The sequence below is a fragment of the Taudactylus pleione genome, unplaced genomic scaffold (genome assembly GCF_031769625.1).
Source record: "Taudactylus pleione unplaced genomic scaffold, aTauple2 ptg000309l, whole genome shotgun sequence".
Lineage (NCBI taxonomy): Eukaryota > Metazoa > Chordata > Amphibia > Anura > Myobatrachidae > Taudactylus > Taudactylus pleione.
The window spans coordinates 11656840-11679960 of record NW_028284710.1 but is presented as its reverse complement, the minus strand read 5'-3'; the positions used below and the strand labels follow the sequence as shown (position 1 = coordinate 11679960).

Below are 23121 nucleotides of genomic sequence, written 5' to 3'. Positions count from 1 at the left end.
ACGGCAAGGCATAAGCACGCCCACTATGTCTTGGCAAGAGATCACTTTGTGTTTATAGACACCCACCAGCCTGTCTTTAGCCGCCCACTAGCGTATGTCATCTCCAGGAAGTATGTACAACCATCGGTACATTGGGAACCATAGCATCAGACAGCAGTGCTTGTGGTTGACTGTAACCTACCGCAAGCACTGCGAGCAGTTCTGTGTAAAAATCAACCAGGTGATGTGTACTCTGACACTGACTGTTAATTATGCACGCCTCTGAAACGGCGATGAAACACTCAGGCACGCCTGGGTTCGCAACTCCACTCACCTGTTACTACTACCCTGTCCCTGTTACCACATACAAATGGCCTTTCCTGTCACTCATTCCACTGGGCTGTCTTTGCTGGGCAAGCGAGCACTACCGATTGCTCAAACTAGTTTGCAGACGCACACTGCGATGCATACACATGCGCAAATGCATAACATCGGCCACGTACGAGCGAGCGGCTGCTTGCGAATGGGTCTGAATCAGGCCCTCTGTGCAGTGCGTGCTACACTGACCATGACCAGTGTCCTGGACATTGGCCGGCAGTGCCCCCAACACTGCCAATCTGATGGCACCCAGGGCACAAGCCCTGCTCAACCCCCCCTAGTTATGCCACTGAAGGGGTGTGTCCACCCAGTTTCCTGAGAGTGGCAAGGCCAGGGGCTGCATCCACGGATGCAATTTCCTGGCCTTGCAAGCTAGCCAGCCTGAGTAAGCTGAGGCTTACTCAGCTGGCCGGTTGCCTGGTGCCATCCACCATTGCGACTGATGGTCTCGATAGTGACCCCATCCAGCGACCTCAAACACGGTGCTGGGATTGCAAATGCAGCAAGGGGTGTCATACACCTCCTGCTGCATTTGCATATTAGCAAGGATGAGCAACTTTGCAATTCCATCCTAAGCTGAATTAGCCCCTTAATTAGTACCTCAGTTAATTTGATTTAACCACTTATGCTCAACCATGGATATCTCTAAAACCTGTACTATTGGGGTGCCTTGAGGACTGCGTTTGGGAACCTCTAGTATAAGGGGTACTACGGTGTGGTACACTAAACTGATGAAAAAGGGGCATGTCTTATGGGCACATCCACTTTTAAATGGCCACGCCCCCTTTTTGGGCACACATCCTTAGATTTTCCATACCCCCATTTCAAACTTCCCACTTCGACCACAGGTTTAGACCGTATTCATGCCAAACAGAATATTCCAAATTATAGTTTAGATATCTATAAAGATTTTGGTATAGTATGAGGGCATGATTCTCTACCGATCACAACTGGGATTACGCATGCAATCGGTCAATTGTTGCATTCTGCTCATGTAATGCATCGCAGTGGGTGTGCGAACCAACCACTGCGATCGCTGTGACTACTCAGGTCCATCGCAGAGTGATTGACAGGAAGTGCCATTTGTGTGAGGTCATTTGTGGGTCCCAGTCATTCACGCAGAGGAGGGGTATGTGTAAATACACCCTTCCTCCTGTTCGTAAGGAATCAGGATTTTTTTTATCCCCCGTGGATGCTTACATGAAATGAAGAGGACACGATCAATGCATAGGAGGTGGTGATTATGGATTTTTGTTTTCAGGTACCCGTGGATGCTACGTGGAGAAGTGGATGTGATTGGCTTGAGAGATACTAGGTGAGTATTTGTGATAGTGAGTGTGAGTATGAATGTGTGTGTGCATGTATGTTTAAATAAAATAGTACTAGCACAGAGTATGTGTCTTGTCATTTTTTTATATTTCTTTTGCACACTACAGGTTCCAGCAGGCCCGTAATGCCCCACATGCTGGTACTTGTGGTTCTTCAAGAACCAGCATGCAGGGGAGGCTTGCTGGGACCCGTAATTCTATTGCAGAAGACAATAACTACACTTCTATCTTTTACACCACATTTACACTATCAACCCGGCACCCACCAGCCAGGGGTGCTGGGGATAGCCCCGGGCTATCAGACCAGGCCAGGGGTGCCCTGGAGAGGGGGACTCACCTCCCCAGGGATCCCCGGCATAGGCTGAACTAGCAGTCAGGGGTAATGCTTTGACCGGCGTACCCAGTGAAAGGGTTCCCCTGGCTGTGGCATTACTCTCCTGCTAGAAAGAGTCCAGTGCTAGTTATGGAAAATACGGGGGACCCCTACTAGTTTTGTCCCCTGTAGTTCCAGAACCAGGACCTGATCAGAAATCCCTGTACTGGTACTTAAAATACAGGGGACCCCTACGCATTTTGTCCCATTTTTTTTAGAACCAGGACAGGCTTTACATATCCTGGTGCTGGTCCTTAAAATACAGAGGCCCCCCTACTTATTTTGTACCCTGTATTTTAAAAACCAGCACACACTCTACAGAGCAATTGCAATTTCTCAGGCAGTAATATGTGTGAGTGAAGCACTCGCACTCTATTACATTGCCCAAGTTCTATCTTGAGAATGGGAAAACATCTATATGCAAGATGCTTTTTTACGAGTAATAGTAAAGCCTGAAAAATTTAATTTTACTATAGTCGCACCCTATTACATTTGCGAGTAAGTAAAAAATGTGAGTTTAGTGCTAAACTCACATTTTTTATAAATTTCCACTCTTATTACATTTAGCCCATAGTGTTTATTATCCTATAAACATCTTATTGAGTTTAGTTGTCATTTTTAATAAAGATAATGGCTGCAAATAATCTGATAGTATTGAACATATTGTATTATCCCAATCAGAATAATTTCCACATTGTTATCCATATTATATCTTAAGCAAGTGAGTGTAAAGGAATAAGAAGATGTAAGATCTATAAATCACTAGAAGATGATATTTGATCGATAAGACTAATAGTGAGGTCACCTATTCACAAGTGAATGTGATAAAAATAAAGATAACATAAGGATAAATGTGACATAAAAGAACAGGTTAAGGACCAAAGTGAAAATTAATGTGACATTAATAAAGTGGGTTATAGACCAAAGTGAATATTAAATTAAATAATGATTACATAGGGATAAATAAATGTGACAAAGGTGGATAGTGTTAATGCTAATCTTAATTTGATTAGTTAGGTTAATACAGGATTAGTTAGGTTAATATAGGATTAGTTAGGTTAATACAGTTAATACAGGTGATACAGGATTAAGATTAGTACTGTATGTTATACTTGTGTTAAATAGTGTATCTAATTTATATCTATATAGAATTGGCATTATTTATTACCATTTAGTACTTCATGATTATAATATAGTATGGGGATAGAGCAAATTGAAAGGGTGGAAAGGGGGTGGGTAAAAATAACACGTGATAAACATTTTTGGTGAAATAATAGTATCATAGCATGAGGGTAGACCAAGAAGAGAGTAACAGTATAGCAATTTTTCAATACTGCTGAGCCGGTGCTTGGAAATTACATCATATCCAAGCACCAGCTCTCCCTATACAGTGAACCGGACCCAGGTCACCTCAACCCGGGTTACCCGTTCACACCGCACTGCGAGCCACTTTGAACTCGTGTTCAACCCTGCTCATTACCCAGGTTGAAATGCCGGGTAGACCCGTGTTATTTCAACTGGGCACTTCACACTGCAAAGCAACCTGGCTTGCTGCACGTTCATGCGCAGTAGCCCAGGTTATTTTATAGCAGTGTGAAAGGGGTATTAGCCATGCTTTTCACTGTGGGATACATCAACCCCTATTTCTTATTCTTTTCACAATTTACTTATTCTATTTTTTAATATTTCACTTTTTATTAGAGATGAGCAGGTCCGGTTCTCAGAGAACCAAACTCACCTAAATTTGCAGATCTGAGACGAGATCCGAGTCCGGCTTGTGTTTTCCCGCCTGACTCAGATCTCAAAGCGAGGCAAAACATTATCATCCCACTGTGTCGGATTCTCACGGGTTTTGGAGTGCATAAAAGTCCCTCCCCCACAGTGATCGATGCCATTTGCTTGCTGAGTCCTGGGCTGTCAGGGCTGTGCTTCATCCAAGAGGAGCTGCTGTGTCCATCCAGGGGTTGCTGTGTCCAGGGGCTTCTGTGTCTATCCAGGGTCTGCTGAGTCCATTCATGGGCAGTGGCTGCTGTGTTCATCCATCCAGGGGTTGCTGTTGCTGTGTCCATCCAGGGGCAGTAGCTGCTGTGTACATCCAGAGGTTGCTGTTGCTATGTCCATCATATGGCAGTGGCTGCTGTGTCCATCCAGGGGTTGCTGTTACTGTGTCCATCCAGGGGTTGTTGTGTCCATCTAGGGAAGGGACTGCTGTGTCCATCCAGGGGCTTTGGACTGTATCCATCCAGGGCCAGGGGCTGCAGGAGTGTATTCATAAAAAATATTGAAACTCTAAGTGGAATACACATTGTATTCGTAAAAAATATTGACACGCTCTCTAATAGTACTCATTATAATGGTCCACTAATTGCTTTCCTTTTACTATTAATGGAGGCCATTATACACAAAATTTATTTTTGTTTAATAATACATTCTATATCTAGCTTAAAGGGGCCGCAAATGGGTCAAACATGGCCCCATAATACACAAATTTATATATGTACGATTATGAGACCACCTATATCATGATAGATATGGTGTTATTGATACCTTATTTAAACCTCTATGCAATCCTACCTATACCTTCTAAAATCCTGATATTGTTGCAATTTAGCATAATGAGTTGCACAGTAAATAAATGCCTTCAGACTTTGAATGTGGTTCCAAAGCACAAAAAGTTATTATTCAACATAAAAAACAGATGGTTAAACGCTGTGATCTAAAGACAATTTAGCGAAAATAAATCATACAGAACCAAGGTATAGTTGTTATATACGCACGCGCTCTGGGCCCAGATACCGGCATCAGCATTAGAAACCTCCATCAACAGCTCAGCAAGAAGACTCCAGTCTGGGGTCAGAGAGCGCACATATATACTCTTGCAGGGATAGGCAATACAATAGACAAGTTTGGCATGATTCCATTGGTTCTTCTTAAAGGTGTTTCTGTTACAGGATAGTTTATTGGACAATTTCAAAAGGACACAAACAGCCTCCAACCACCCTTTGTGTCCTTCTTCCCGCTGCATGCTAATCTAAGCTGCTAACATTACACAGTACATTTTAATGTTTTAACTCTCTATAGTCCATAGTCTGCAGACACAGGTTCAGATCTTCTCACCGATGGTACCGGAAATCTGTGGAGACACAGTGGGTCAGTACAACTCCAGACACGGTCTGCTTACCATGTACTAAACCTTAGATATCAAATAACCTTTATTACACAACATTAATAATCAATGAATAAACCTTGAATATTACACTTTAATACTAAGGAACCTTTCATGTAAGTGTGCAGTGTGTAAGTATTGGGGAATTGGGAAAAGACGCTAGTTAGTGTTGTGCGACTATGTGTTTTTTGGAGTATACTATGGTGCGTGTCTTGCAGGGATAATTAGTTTATATGTTTTAGAGACTGTCTGTATTTACTGTCTGTATCTGTATGGTGAGGACTTTTAACTTCTTTCTATTGAGTGGGAATCGCACGATGCTAAATAATAGCATCGCCGTATGTACTTATAGTGGCGAGTTTCACTAAAATGATGCTGGGCGGCCAGTCGCAAAATGGCGTCTCATTGCCATTCGCAAAATGGCGTTGCACAGATCTGATTTTAAACCGATCCTGTCTCAGCCAATTAATCGGCTTCGACAGTGTATTCGAAATTTATTGCTTCTTACTTTCGTTATATAGATGATATTTTTTTTTATCTGGACTGGAACTGTATGTGATCTGGAGATTTTGTGCACAACCATAATAAGAAGGAAGATTCTATTAAATTCCACCATAAGAGAAGCCCACATACAGTATCATTGAGATTCTAGACATTCTCATCTCTATTGAGAATGAACAGTTCACAACGGAAATTTTTAGAAAACCCACTGATAAGAACACTCTCTTTCTCGCCGAATAGCTTTCATCCCCACTCACTCAAAGAGGACTCCCTTATTCTCAATTGGTGAGAGTTGTCAGAACTAATTCTGATACTAAAAAGCTTCCTTTAACCCTTAATAAAATAGGCACACATTTTATACAAAGGGGATATGATAAGAAGGAGGTCCAAGATTCCATCAAAAAGTGTCTACTACTGTACTTAATAGGTAATATCTGCTGGTCCCCAAACAAAAGAAAACCACAACAAATAGAATGATGTTTGCTACCACATATTCAAAATTTTATATCTTCTGGTCATATTAGAAAAGCCATTTTAAAACATTGGCATATACTACAGGCAGATCCTATAATTATTACCAGTTGCCAGTACATGGCATTGTTTTGTTACAAGAGGAGCTGCAACTTGAAAGTATTACATTCTATGGCCATGTTTAGCCATCCCATTACTGGCAAGACTTACAGTTTAAACCATTGCATGATCTGTGAATCTAAGTATGTTTTTTATGTCATCTTATGCCCTTGCAATAAAGTTTCTGTGGGTAAACCCAAATGTATGTTGAAAGAACAGATTGGCATTCACAGGAGTTCGATTAAAAAAGCCACTATTACAATTGAATCCAGCACACCACCAGTAGCAAAACATTTTATAACTTGTGGACACTCCATAAAGGAGTGAACCATATTCTGCTACCCCACAGAGGCAGGGATAAACATTGCTTTTTATTACAAGGAGAATACGAGTAGATCTGTAAACTCAATTCCATTTCTCCCAATATGTCATATTTTATTTCATAATATATTAGCTGTGTTGGGTATATAAACTTATTGGTCATGAGTGAACCTACTATACAAAAAAATCTTTTTGAAACTATCTGTTTCTACCAGGAACTTGCATACTAACCAATGATTATGCCTCTGCATAATATTCCTATTGGATGACTTTTCTTCCAATACAGTAGTTGATTCTTTTGTTATTAATATATCTTTTTTGAACTGTTTCATGTTTGATTATGCTTCGGCATGTCTCATTTGTTATGTTTTTTTCATTTGTTATCTATTTTCATTTTTGGGTTCTGTATTATTATTGTATTGGTGCCTCAAGTTGGCTTTTGATATAGAATCCCCAACCAACAATTGTAGTTATAGATTGGTTGCTTAGCAATATATACTGTATATATATGGCATAATTACTCATAATTATAATCTTATTAATCTGTATCCAATTTGAGTAATCCATCCATTTATGTGTTTTTACATATATTATATTTATGAGTTTTTCACACTTTGGGACTTTTTGGACACATTATTATATTTATTTACAGTATATGTATAGGTGGCTCCTGTGGGTTTCATTTTAAACACCTCCGATGGTGCAGTCCAGTTTTGTCTCCTAGCATTCAGTGTTTGTGACAGCTTGTTCTGGCCAGCCGGATGTTGAACGCCGTGGTCCCGCCGCATCACTTCTGGTGTGGCGGAACGTTAGTTTGGTCCCCCCTGAACTTGGTATAGTGGGCAGATTCCGCCTACCGGAGGTGAACTAACGATGACCGCCGGTGGACACACGTGCATTTGTGTTCACAGGTGGATTTGATTACTGTTTGTTACCTGGTATATTAAGCCTGTATTTCACATTAGTAGCTGTGGCTGACCCTTGATGAAGGTTGTATAATACTGAAACGGGCATATGTGAACTGGGTTTCCTGTGTGGCAAAATGTGAACTGGGGGCACTACAGTGTGTTTAACACATTTCTGGTGCTGGAAGTGGTTACACATAACATTGCCAGCAAATCTAATTGATCATTTTATTGGTAGGAGCCCCTACAAGTTAGTTGACCTGGGGTCCCCACAAAACTTAATCCAGCCCTAAACCTCACCACAGATAAGGCCATATAATTTGAGGACTGATGCATCCCACTTTTATGAGACAAAGGGTTATATTAGTACAGGTACTTAAGTACAGGTTTTTAAAAGTGAAGTTGTTGCCCATAGTAACCAATCAGATTCTACTTTTCATTTATCTATCACTATTTAGAAGATAATAGCTAGAATCTGATTGGTTGCTTGGGCAACATCTCCACTACTATAAACCCGCACTTTAGTAAATTTACCCCAAAGAGTCCTATGCATTAAAACACTGACACTGTTATATACACCAAGGTGGGGATTCAGATTAAAAGAAGAAAGACATGTTTCTTTTGACCTGAACACTCCATCAGCACCCTTGCATGGGGCTGGCTTGAGGCATGTAAGACCAGTGTGGTCGAACAGGGGCGCCACCCCATAGAGAGTGCACCCCTCCCAACCATCCCGATTTCAGCGGGACAGTCCCACTTTTCAGGCACTGTCCAGCTGTTCCACCTGTGGACCAGAGTGTCCCACGGGTGGTCGGAAGGTTGAGCACCCACACCGCCGTGGCGGTGCTGGACCCCGGAGAAGCTGAATGGAAGCTGTGCAGCAACCATTCAGTGCAGGGAGAGGGCTGGGGGCAGGCCAGCTACTGAGGGAGTGCCCAGCCCTACATTACAAGAGTGGCATGCCATGTGGGCACGTCCCCAAGTAATGTAATTTAGGGTGTGTGTCCTATGGTAATTAGGTCATGCCCCTTTTTGGGCGCGCACATATTTCAGGGGCATCACATTCTATGGCTGCACAGGGCACCGCTCCTCCTGAAGCCGGCCCAGCCCTTGCAACTTTTTGCAACGGTGCCCACAATAGCTATCAAATGCTTCCTAGGCATATTCCTTGGTGCATATTGTCTCTTCACAGACAAAGGGCCTGATTCAGAGATGTAAGCTAATGTAAACGCTACTGCATTCTCTCACAGATCTCAGTTACTAAATTATGCTAAAGCCTTCTGAAGTACAGCTGAGCATAGGGATGCCCACTCCTGCTTTCTCATATCCGTCTGCCAACCTACTACATTGGTGCCATCGCTGCATATACGGCAAGTCTGACCAGCTGCAAACACAGCCTCTCTCCTGACATGCAGAAAGCTCTCATGCTGCACAGGAGATCACAATGTCTAATTTATGCACGTCCATAAAACGGCATTTAAATGGTCACACACGCATGTGTTTGCCTAGCCACCCCCATTTCCTCCCCCAAACATGTGACTTCCTGTCACTCACTTTGCAAATGGATCCTCTGTGCAGGCGTAATCGCAAAACAATCGCTGTGCAGTGCGGCTGACATGTATGCGCTTGGCAAACAATCGTTCAAACCGAGTAAGAATCAGCATTGTGTACATCTCTGAATCAGGCCCAAAGTCTCAGGCAATCCCACTAAAACCCTCAAGTCTCTGGGCTCACAATTATTAGATCTGTATTTAAAGGAGGTCCTCTCCCTTGTGCCCAAGTACTTTGACTCCCAGTATACTCACTGTGGCTCCTCACTTCAGTTATTCTCTCATACCATTGTGCTATGCTATATTGCTTCTGCTCTGCATATATCTACCTTCAGCATATCATTTTCCTTCACATCTTTAAAACAATTGTAAAGGATCACTTTTAAATCAGTCAAATATGCTTAATAAATTCTAATACAAACAATTGTTTTCTTTCCCTCAAGAACTAAATCACAGAAAAAACGGTTTGAAGAGGAGTTGAATGAAAGAATGATCCAAGCTATTGATGGTATAAATGCACAAAAGTGAGTGTTTTACATTTTTTTTTATCTGTTTGCATTTGCAGATGATTTTTTAAAAATATTTATGATACTGTATATCCAATTATGGATATCATTTGTAGATTCTATTTATATTTTACAACTTTTATAGAGTACACACAACAAACCATTTGTGCACTAGCAGAGCTCGTCCTAGGCATAGACAAACTAAGAAATGCTAGAGCATTTGAAATGCCATGGGTTACCCAAGCCCACCTAGGGCCAGCAGAGGTTTTGGGCAGGCACGGCTGGGGCACCTGCTGCTGGATGGGCAGAGACTATGGCAGCTGCTACTGTCACTGTGCAGTGTTCATGATCGGAGTTCAGCTGACATCTCCGATCGCGTCTGGCAGCAGCAAACAGTGAGTGAGCAGCGGCTGTTTGCAGGGATGGGGAACACCTGGACGATGACTAGTGGTTACCGCGTGTGCTGTGCTGGGAGAGGGGTGAAGGGTGGTGTGCTGGGAGAGGGGTGCTGTGCTGGGTGAGGGGTGCTGAGCTGGGACAGAGGTGCTAGGTGAGGGATACTGTGCTGGTACAAGGGTGCTGTGGTGGGTGATGTGTGCTGTGCTGTGATATGTGCTGGGTGAGGGGTACTGGGAGCGCAGCACAATGGGGAAGGGGCCACACCACAGTGAGACCACACCCCTTCTGTGAGGCCACACACCTTTTCGGGATCCTATGGGGGGTAACCACCCAAATTCTTGCCTAGGGCACTAATTTGGCTAGGGCCGGCTCTGTGCACTAGAACTGCTATGGAGCTGCAAGTGCTGATGTGACCAGACTGTGGCAGGTTACTGTATACTAGGATTTGTATTTCACAACAGATGGGGCACCCACATGAGAAATAACCCAGCATAATTTGCATTAATCTGTCACTTCTGCTTATTCTTCTGCAATGCCAGTAAAAAATGTCAGCGCTCTACAGTATACACTATGTAAATATGTCAGTTATTGGTCCAGTTGTTGTCATTAATTCATTCATTCACCCATCCATGTTGGGAATGGTTTAAGTTTTCTGATGTTCATACCCACTTTAGGTTTCTAAACACTACAAGTAGTGAATTGAATATAGGAATTAAATGTTTTTAATAAATATAGTAGATAAGGTAACAATTAAACAATGGAAAATGTCCTTAAGAACAAATGCATTTTGTATAAAAAATAAATAATAAAAAAGCCTTTAATACCACAAGTTACAAGTTTTGTTGGAAACCTATTTTGTTTACTAACTTAAATGGGCGCTATGTATGAATTCCATCGGCTGCGGCATTAGCAATAATGCCACAATAACACTGCGTAAAAAGTCACTGCATTAACGTCCATCTCTGAATCAGGCCCTATGTCTGTAAGTGCTGCCAATACATGAATTACGTTTGCCAGTAAACAAATGAAATGCTATAGTACGAATGGTCAGTGATTAGTAAGCTGAGAAGTAATATATGAAAAAATGTCTGGAGGAATATTAAATACAGTTCTAAAATAAATATTAATAAAAATAATGACATAATAGTACTGAAAAACTCATAATATCTATGAGAAAACTAAGAGAAAAGAAACAGAACTGATCAATACAAAATAGGACAAAAACATATTTATTCTAAAAATGCATTCATATTATAAGCTTCATTGGGCCTGATGCAGACTATGAATCGGCCATATATGCTCCCACTTCATCTGCATGGAAATAAATGCATAAGTGTACAATAAGACTATACTTGGGTAAATGATAAGCTGTAAGGTTTCTCCTGCTCCAGGCGATTATATGCTATTTAACTGTCAGGTGCAGGAAGTATGGAAAATGTGTCATATGTATAACAAATAACATAATGTCATATATTGCACTGCACTGTAACATATAACATAATGTAATGTATTACACTGTAACATATAACATAATGTAATGTATTACACTGTAACATATAACATAATGTAATGTATTACACTGTAACACATAACATAATGTAATGAATAGCACTGTAACAGATAACATAACGTAATGTATTGCACTGTAACAGACAATATAATGTTATGTATTGCACTGTAACAGAAAACATAATGTTATGTATTGCACTGTAACATATAACATAATGCTATGTATTGCACTGTAACATATAACATAATGGTATGTATTGCACTGTAACAGAAAACATAATGCTATGTATTGCACTGTAACAGATAACATACAGTAATGTATTGCACTGTAACAGATAACATAATGTTATGTATGGCACTGTAACAGAAAATATAATGTAATGTATTGCACTGTAACAGATAACATACAGTAATGTAATTAATGACACTGTAACAGATAACATACACTAATGTATTGCACTGTAACAGATAACATAATGTAATGAATGGCACTGTAACAGATAACATAATGTAATGTATTGCACTGTAACAGATAACATAATGTTATGTATGGCACTGTAACAGAAAATATAATGTAATGTATTGCACTGTAACAGATAACATACAGTAATGTAATTAATGACACTGTAACAGATAACATACACTAATGTATTGCACTGTAACAGATAACATAATATAATGAATGGCACTGTAACAGATAACAAAATGTCATGTATTGCTCTGTAACAGATAACATAATGTTATGTATTGCACTGTAACAGATAACATACAGTAATTTAATGAATGGCACTGTAACAGATAACATAATGTAATGTATTGCACTGTAACAGATAACATAATATAATGAATGGCACTGTAACAGATAACATAATGTTATGTATTGCTCTGTAACAGATAACATAATGTTATGTATTGCACTGTAACAGATAACATAATATAATGAATGGCACTGTAACAGATAACATAATGTTATGTATTGCACTGTAACAGATAACATAATGTTATGTATTGCACTGTAACAGATAACATAATGTTATGTATTGCACTGTAACAGATAACATACAGTAATTTAATGAATGGCACTGTAACAGATAACATAATGTTATGTATTGCACTGTAGCAAATAACATACAGTAATGTAATGAATGGCACTGTATCAGATTGCATAATGTAATGTATTGCACTGTAACAGATAACATACAGAAATGTAATGAATGGCACTGTAACAGATAACATAATGTAATGTATTCCACTGTAACAGATAACATAATGTAATGTATTGCACTGTAACAGATAACATAATGTAATGTATTGCACTGTACTGTAACATATAACATAATGTAATGTATTACACTGTAACATATAACATAATGTAATGCATTACACTGTAACAGATAGCATAATGTAATGTATTGCACTGCAACAGATAACATAATGTAATGTATTGCACTGTAACAGATAACATACAGTAATGTAATGAATGGCACTGTAACAGATAACATACAGTAATGTAATGAATGGCACTGTAACATATAACATAATGTAATGCATTACACTGTAACAGATAACATAATGTAATGTATTGCACTGTAACAGATAACATAATGTAATGTATTGCACTGTACTGTAACATATAACATAATGTAATGTATTACACTGTAACATATAACATAATGTAATGCATTACACTGTAACAGATAGCATAATCTAATGTATTGCACTGCAACAGATAACACACAGTAATGTAATGCACTGTACTGTAACAGATAACATAATGTAATGTATTGCACTGTAACATATAAAATAAGGTAATGTATTACACTGTAACAGATAACATAATGTAATGTATGGCACTGTAACAGATAACATAATGTAATGCATGGCACTTTAACAGATAAAATAATGTAATGTATTACACTGTAACAGATAAAATAATGTAAAGAATGGCACTGTAACAGATAACATAATGTAATGTATTGCACTGTAATGGTGCATACACGGTCAGATTTTCTTCAGATCTGTACAATAACGATTTTAAAAATTGTTCAATTGTTCATATCTGAAGGAAAATCTGATATGTTTGTCAGATGAACGATGAACAATTCGCGTTCCTGCTTCTCAGATAACAATATCTGACATCTGATGTGTTTGCAGTCAGATTTGGATGATTCCATACATTTTAATGCAGTCAGAAATCGTTCAGTCATTTAAATCGTTGGTAACATTGTTCAAATCGTTCATCTAACATATCTGACCGTGTGTATGCACCACAACAGATAACATAATGTCATGTGTGGTACTGTAACAGATAACATAATGTAATGTAATGAGTGGCACTGTAACAGATAACATAATGTAATGTATAGCACTGTAACAGATAACATACAGTAATGTAATGAATGGAACTGTAACAGATAACATAATGTAATGTATTGAAAAGTAACAGACAGTGGCGGAACTAGAGAGTGGTGGGCCCAGGTGCAAGAATATGCTTCCCCCGCCCATTCCTGGCACCCCGCACCCCAACCAATAATTAAATCCAGTGTCTGTTTTTTCACCACCCCTCACTGCCCCCCCAGTCAGTAAATCCAGTATGTCCAGTGCCTCAGCATGTGTCCCAGCCCCAGGGTGTCAGTCTCATTCTCCCCCCCAACCCCAGCGTGTCCCAGCCCCAATGTTTCAGCCTCATTCTCCCTCCGTTCCCAGCATGTCTCTTCCTTGTTCTTCCCCCCAGCATGTTTCCCAGCCCCAGAGTGTTAGCCTCTCCCCCCCAGCATGTGTTTTCAGCCTCTTTTCCCCCAGCCCCAGCATTTGTCTCAGCCTCTTTCTCCCCAAGCCCCAGCGTCTCAGCCTCTTTCCCCCCCAGCCCCAAGCGTGTGTCTCAGCCCCTTTCCCCCCCAGCCCCTGCGTGTGTCTTTGCCTCTTTCCCCCCAGCCCCAGCGTGTGTCTCAGCCTCTTTCCTCCTAGCCCCAGCGTGTCTCAGCCCCCCCAGCCCCAGCATGTGTCTCAGCCACTTCTCCCCCAGCCCCAGCATGTCTCAGCCTCCCCCCCAGCCCCAGCATCTGTCTCAGCCTCTTTCCCCCCCAGCCCCAACGTATGACTCAGCCTCTGTCAACCCCCCTCCCAAACCACTGCCACTTACTTACCTTATGTCCTTCTTTCTCATCTACTCCTATCAATCTGCAGATCCTCTCAATTCTCGTACTCCAGCAGCCCGGCCCCTTGTTAGGACACGGCACATGTGACGTAATGATGTCATGTGTACCATGTCATAACAAGGGGCCATGGCAGGTGTCTGCCATATTGGAGCCGGAGCAGCCAAAGCGGGCCCGATCCAGCTCCAACTATTTACTTGATTGGGACCAGGTCGGCGGGCAGTGCAGCGGTGCTGTCGGATGCAGGTGGCCATGAGCCTCTGCACTACAGCTGGCCCCAGTGCAAGGCACTGGCTTCCCCGCTGCTAGTTCCGCCCCTGGTAACAGATAAGATAATGTAATGTATGGCAATGTAACAGAAAACATGATGTAATGAATGGCGCTGTAACAGATAACATAATGTTATGTATTGCACTGTAACAAATAACATACAGTAATGTAATGAATGGCACTGTAACAGATAACATAATGTAATGTATTGCACTGTAACAAATAACATACAGTAATGTAATGAATGGCACTGTAACATATAACATAATCTAATGCATTACACTGTAACAGATAACATAATGTAATGTATTGCACTGTAACAGATTACATACAGTAATGTAATGAATGGCACTGTAACAGATAACATACAGTAATGTAATGAATGGCACTGTAACATATAACATAATGTAATGCATTACACTGTAACAGATAACATAATGTAATGTATTGCACTGTAACAGATAACATAATGTAATGTATTGCACTGTACTGTAACATATAACATAATGTAATGTTCTACACGGTAACAGATAACATAATGTAATGTATTGCACTGCACTGTGACATATAACATAATGTAATGCATTACACTGTAACAGATAACATAATGTAGTGTATTGCACTGCACTGTAACATATAACATAATATAATGCATTACACTGTAACAGAGAACTTAATGTAATGAATGGCACTGTAACAGACAACATAATGGAATGTATTGCAACGTAAAAGATAACAACGTAATGTATGGCACTGTATCAGATAACATAATGTAATGTATTGCACTGTAACATATAAAATAATGTAATGTACTACACTGTAACAGATAACATAATGTAATGTATGGCACTGTAACAGATAACATAATGTAATGTATAGCACTGTAACATATAAAATAATGTAATGTACTACACTGTAACAGATAACATAATGTAATGTATGGCACTGTATCAGATAACATAATGTAATGTATTGCACTGTAACATATAACATAATGTAATGTTCTACACGGTAACAGATAACATAATGTAATGCATTGCACTGCACTGTGACATATAACATAATGTAATGCATTACACTGTAACAGATAACATAATGTAGTGTATTGCACTGCACTGTAACATATAACATAATATAATGCATTACACTGTAACAGAGAACTTAATGTAATGAATGGCACTGTAACAGACAACATAATGTAATGTATTGCACTGTAAAAGATAACAACGTAATGTATGGCACTGTATCAGATAACATAATGTAATGTATTGCACTGTAACATATAAAATAATGTAATGTACTACACTGTAACAGATAACATAATGTAATGTATGGCACTGTATCAGATAACATAATGTAATGTATTGCACTGTAACATATAAAATAATGTAATGTACTACACTGTAACAGATAACATAATGTAATGTATGGCACTGTAACAGATAACATAATGTAATGTATGGCACTTTAACAGATAAAATAATGTAATGTATTACACTGTAACAGATAAAATAATGTAATGTATGGCACTGTAACAGATAACATAATGTAATGCATGGCACTTTAACAGATAAAATAATGTAATGTATTACACTGTAACAGATAAAATAATGTAATGAATGGCACTGTAACAGATAACATAATGTAATGTATTGCACTGTAATGGTGCATACACGGTCAGATTTTCTTCAGATCTATACAATAACGATTTTAAAAATTGTTCAATTGTTCATATCTGAAGGAAAATCTGATATGTTTGTCAGATGAACGATGAACAATTCGCATTCCTGCTTGTCAGATAACAATATCTGACATCTGATGTGTTTGCAGTCAGATTTGGACGATTCCATTCATTTTAATGCAGTCAGAAATCGTTCAGTCATTTAAATCATTGGTAACATTGTTCAAATCGTTCATCTAACATATCTGACCGTGTGTATGCACCACAACAGATAACATAATGTCATGTGTGGTACTGTAACAGATAACATAATGTAATGTAACGAATGGCACTGTAACAGATAACATAATGTAATGTATTGCACTGTAACAGATAACATACAGTAATGTAATGAATGGCACTGTAATAGATAACATAATGTAATGTATTGCAAGGTAACAAACAGTGGCGGAAATAGAGAGTGGTGGGCCCCCCCCACCCATTCCTGGCACCCCGCACCCCAACCAATAATTAATTCCAGTGTCTGTTTTTTCACCACCCCTCACTGCCCCCCCAGTCAGTAAATCCAGTATGTCCAGTGCCTCAGCATGTGTCCCAGCCCCAGGCTGTCAGTCTCATTCTCCCCCCCAACCCCAGCGTGTCCCAGCCCCAGCATTTCAGCCTCATTCTCCCTTCATACCCAGCTTGTCTCTTCCTTGTTCTTCCCCCCAACATGTTTCCCAGCCCCAGAGTGTTAGCCTCTCCCCCCAGCATGTGTGTCAGCCTCTTTCCCCAAAGCCCCAGCATGTGTCTCAGCCTCTTTCTCCCCAAGCCCCAGCATCTCAGCCTCTTTCCCCCCCAGCCCCAGCGTGTATCTCTGCCTTCCCCCCTTGCCCCAAGCATGTGTCTCAGCCCCTTTCCCCCCCAGCCCCAGCGTGTGTCTTTGCTTCTTCCCCCCCAGCCCCAGCATGTGTCTCAGCCCCCTTCCCCCCACCCCGTGTGTCTTAGCCCCCCCACAGCCCCAGCATGTGTCTCAGCCTCTTTATCCACCAAGCCTCAGCATCTCAGCTTCTTTCCCCTCCAGCCCTAGCGTGTGTCTCAGCTTTCCCCACCCAGCCCCAGCGTGTGTCTCAGCCTTCCCCCTAGCCCCAAGCTTGTGTCTCAGCCTCTTCCCCCACAGCCCCAGCTTGTGTCTCAGCCTCTTTCCCCCCAGCCCCAATGTGTCTCAGCCTCCCCCCCAGCCCCAGCGTGTGTCTCAGCCTCATTCCTCCCAAGCCTCAGCGTCTCAGCCTCTTTGCCCCCCAGCCCCAGCATGTGTCTCAGCTTTCCCCCCAAGCCCCAGTGTGTCTCAGCCACGCCCCCCAGCCCCAGCGTGTGTCTCAGTCTCTTTCCCCCAAGCCTCAGCGTCTCAGCCTCTTTCCCCCCCAGCCCCAGCATGTGTCTCAGCTTTCCCCCACAGCCCCAGCGTGTGTCTCATCCTCTTCCCCCCCAGCCCCAGCATGTGCCTCAGCCTCTCCCCCCCCAGCCCCAGCGTGTGTCTCAGCCTTTTTCACCCAGCCCCAGCATATCTCAGCCTCCCCCGCAGCCCCAGCGTGTGCCTCAGCCTCTTCCCCCCCCCAGCCCCAGGATGTATCTCAGCCTCTTTCCCCCCCAGCCCCAGCTTGTCTCAGCCTCCCCCCAGCCACAGCGTGTGTCTCAGCCACTTCTCCCCCAGCCCCAATGTGTCTCAGCCTCCCCCCCAGCCCCAACATCTGTCTCAGCCTCTTTCCCCCCAAGCCCCAACGTGTGTCTCAGCCTCTGTCAACCCCCTCCCAAGCCACTGCCACTTACTTACCTTATGTCCTTCTTTCTCTTCTACTCCTATCAATCTGCAGATCCTCTCAATCCTCGTACTCCAGCAGCCCGGCCCCTTGTTAGGACACGGAACATGTGACGTAATGATGTCATGTGCACCGTGTCATAACAAGGGGCCGTGGCAGGTGTCTGTCATATTGGAGCCGGAGCAGCAAAAGCGGGCCCGTTCCAGCTCCAACTATTTACTTGATGGTGACCAGGTCGGCGGGTAGTGCAGCGGTGCTGTCGGATGCAGGTGGCCATGGGCCTCTGCCCCACAGCTGGCCCCGGTGCAAGGCACTGGCTTTCCCGCCGCTAGTTCCGCCCCTGGTAACAGATAAGATAATGTAATGTATGGCAATGTAACAGAAAACATAATGTAATGAATGGCGCTGTAACAGATAACATAATGTAATGAATGGCACTGTAATAGATAACATAATATGTATTACACTATAACAGATAACATGTTATGTATTGCACTGTAACAGATAACATAATGTAATGAATGGCACTGTAATAGATAACATAATGTAATGTATTGCACTGTAACAGATAACATACAGTAATGTAATGTATGGCACTGTAATAGATAACATAATGTAATGTATTGCACTGCAACAGATAATATAATGTCATGTATGGCACTGTAACAGATAACATAATGTTATGTATTGCACTGTAACAGATAACATACAGTAGTGTAATGTATGGCACTGTAAAGATAACATAATGTAATGTATTGCACTATAACAGATAACATACAGTAATGTAATGTATGGCACTGTAACAGATAACATAATGTAATGTATTGCACTGTAACAGATAACATAATGTCATGTATGGCACTGTAACAGATAACATACAGTAATGTAATGTATGGCACTGTAACAGATGACATATTGTTATGTATTGCACTCTAACAGATAACATACAGTAATGTAATGTATGGCACTGTAACAGATAACACAATGTAATGTATTGCACTGTAACAGATAACATACAGTAATGTAATGAATGGCCCTGTAACAGATAACATAATGTTATGTATTGCACTGTAACAGATAACAAACAGTAATGTAATGAATGGCACTGTAACATATAACATAATGTAATGTATTGCACTGTAACAGATAACATACAGTAATGTAATGAATGGCACTGTAAGAGGTAACATAATGTAATAGATTGTAACAGATTACATGATGTAATGAATGGCACTGTAACAGATAACATAATGTAATGTAATGAATGGCACTGTAACTTATAACATAATGTAATGTGTTCCACTGTAACAGATAACATACAGTATTGTAAATAATGGTACTGTAACAGATAACATAATGCAGTGGTTTCTGAACTGTGTGCCTCGGGACACTTGCAGGGGTGAGTCAGGTTTGTGGTCCAGCACCAAATAAAATTATGTATGGTCAATGTAATGTATATATGTGGACAAACAGAAACACAAACCTGTCCACCACAACATCAAAAAACCTAAGAATAACAGGATGACAGTTAAGCAAAATTTACATCACTTTACTACTTTATTACATTTTCTTCTACATTTCTCAATAAGAAACTTTTGACTTAGGGGTGCTGTGAATACAATGCTGATACCCTAGAGCGCCGTGATTAAAAAAAGTTTGACAACCACTGACATAATGTAATAAATTGTAACAGATAACACAATGTATATTGCACTGTAACAGATAACATAATGTAATGTATTGCACTGTAACAGATAACATAATGTCATGTATGGCACTGTAACAGATAACATACAGTAATGTAATATATGGCACTGTAACAGATGACATATTGTTATGTATTGCACTCTAACAGATAACATACAGTAATGTAATGTATGGCACTGTAACAGATAACACAATGTAATAGATTGTAACAGATACCATAATGTCATGTATGGCACTGTAAGAGATAACATAATGTAATAGATTGCAACAGATAACATAAAGTAATATATTGCACTGTAACAGATAACATAATGTCATGTATGGCACTGTAACGGATAACATAATGTAATTGATTGCAACAGATAACATAAAGTAATTTATTGCATTGTAACAGATTTCATAATGTCATGTATTGCACTGTAACAGATAACATAGTGTCATGTATGGCACTGTAACAGATAACATAATGTAATATATTGCAACAGATAACATAAAGTAATTTATTGCATTGTAACAGATAACATAAAGTAATGTATTGCACTGTAACAGATAACATAATGTCATCTATGGCACTGTAACACATAACATAAAGTAATTTATTGCACTGTAACAGATAACATAATGTAATGTATTGCATTGTAACAGATATCATAATGTCATGTATTGCACTGTAACAGATAACATAATGTCATGTATGGCACTGTAACAGATAACATAATGTAATACATTGCAAAGTAATTTATTGCACTGTAACAGATAACATAATGTAATGTATTGCACTGTAACAGATAACATAATGTAATATTGTAATAGATAACATAATGTAATGTTTTGCACTGTAACAGATAACAAAGTAATGTATTACAGGTCATACCCAGTTGCATTAGGAGCAAAAATATCTTGTGTGTAACATCACTGCACTTGTAGACTGCTTATCTGCGTCCATTTAGTTCTGTTATGTAACGGCTAGCTTCTGTAAGGTGCAATTGCTCTCATTTCTTTTGATTTTCTATTTTATTTTCCTTTGGATTGCACTTTAGATGAAGATTACCCTTTTAGCAGTTTATATAAATGATAAAAAGGGTTTGGTAGTGTAATTATTATTAACAGTGTTTGGAAAAATGTTCATGTGTATTTTCTGTTACGTATGTTTGTGGATCCACGTGTTCCAGCAAGCCCTGGCAGCCAGGATACCCTGATGCCTGTAGTTACACAAGCTGCAGCCATGGGCATAATGGCATTTCTAGTTTTTACTAAGGTTCCTAACACTTCACACCATTATCTTGGCACCAACCACACAGGTAGGATGATTCTAAGTCGCACGGATTCCTCTTCACGGACGCAAACAGCGAGTATTTGCATAACAGCGCAGAAGCGACTTTATGCAATTTCTGTGTATTCCCGTCCTATTCTGAGTCAGACACAACATGGCTGGATCTGTCTTTCTGTGTAATAGGGCATTTCAGGGTAGAAACTGGGCAGTGGCAAAATAATCGTTTGACCACCCAGACTTTTGTGAGTGCCATGGTAGTCATGCGTATTGAGAAGCTGTTTCTCCTGCACCCACCATAGGGCTGGTTCAAGTGCAGATACAGTAGCAATGATGAAGGTGGTGGCTGCTAGGGTAAAATCAATGGGCAGCACTTGTTCCATTTGCACATGGACAATTCCCCACATTAATTGAATGGATACTCACATTAGTATATATTAGTACTGTGGCTGCCCACATCTACAGCCACTTTGTGTGTGACTAAGAATCAGCACCTGGATATTTTTATTGACTTGGCACCTACTGCTTTTCAACATAAGCCTGCACTGATCTAGGAATAGCCCAAACATGGTCTTTGCAGGTGTTATTTCCAAGGCAGTTCCACCCTGTTCTGACCATCCTGGGGTTCATATCACAGTATGATAGGGATCTCACACTGCTGGTCTCCCCTTTTATAGTGTGACCAGTATGGCATAGCTGCTGCTTTACCATGGGGAGCCCGATGCTCATTGTTCCCCTTGCTTTAGCAGGAACCAAGCTATATTACTATAAAGGTGCCTGCTATTTATTTAGGTATACACACTGTATATTTTTTATTTATTTTTTATAGTAAATTGGAGTTTATAATGAGTAACTTTCACAATGTGCAGCAAGGGTCCACTACACAGCCAGTACTGGTAATCCATGCAAAGTACTGTACTAATGCTCATTTAGTACAGTATCAAAATAAGTCTGTTTTATAGTATCAAAATAAGTATCAAAATAAGTCTGTTTTAACTCATGGCAGGATAAAATTGTGATTCACCAGGTGTCAATTTATTGCTTGCTGTATATTTGTAGGGCTCACTGTGCAATAAAGATAACCTAAAATTACAACCACCTATTACCAACGATTTTATCTAAGTAAAAATTTCCAGTTATATCCTAGTGATTAACTTAATTATGAATGGGACTGTACATGTCACATGTGGCATTTTTGTGTGTATGAAGTTGATTGTTTTACATTGGGTGCATTTTGCCCATTCTGGTTCTTGCTGAAGTTTAAATGGAAGATGTAAAGAGTGCCCTATTATGAGTATAGGGGTACCACCCAATTTATGGAGCCACAGAGGTGGTGGGGAATTCAAGTCCTTGTACAGTTAGTAAAATGTTTACCTATTCTACTGTGCCCCTTCCACTCTTCTATGTCATTTAAAGTATCCTGCAGAGTAAAATGAATACTTGTTTGTGCACCTCCCCTGCACCTAATCTGCATTTTGCAAGGAACTGTCTCAATCTTCCCATCTTCTCCATTAGTGCAAATTATTGCACTTCCAACAATGCTACCATCTTGCCTATGTGCTGCCCTGTAAAATCAAATGCAGTGCATAAATGTAGGCTCATTTAGCCTCAAAATGCATTTGCACTGTGATTTTGCACATTTTAGTTTCATAAATGTCTTGTCATAATGCATAAGAATTTTATACATGATTCAAACTGGGCAAAACTATGCAGATGTGCAATTATCAGAGCTGTGGAAGTTGCTCTGTAGAAAA

The 23121-nt window shown here is 40.4% G+C and overlaps 1 protein-coding gene across 1 annotated transcript in view; it reads left to right on the top strand.

The window, feature by feature from the left end:
• The window catches only part of ADCY2 (adenylate cyclase 2), a 1382785-nt gene that overhangs the window by 934683 nt on the left and 424981 nt on the right, over positions 1 to 23121 (top strand). Inside the window, exon 12 of the mRNA XM_088442287.1 lies at positions 9515 to 9595. Coding sequence (XP_088298413.1) covers positions 9515 to 9595 — 81 coding nt within the window. The remainder of the gene's footprint in view (positions 1 to 9514; positions 9596 to 23121) is intronic.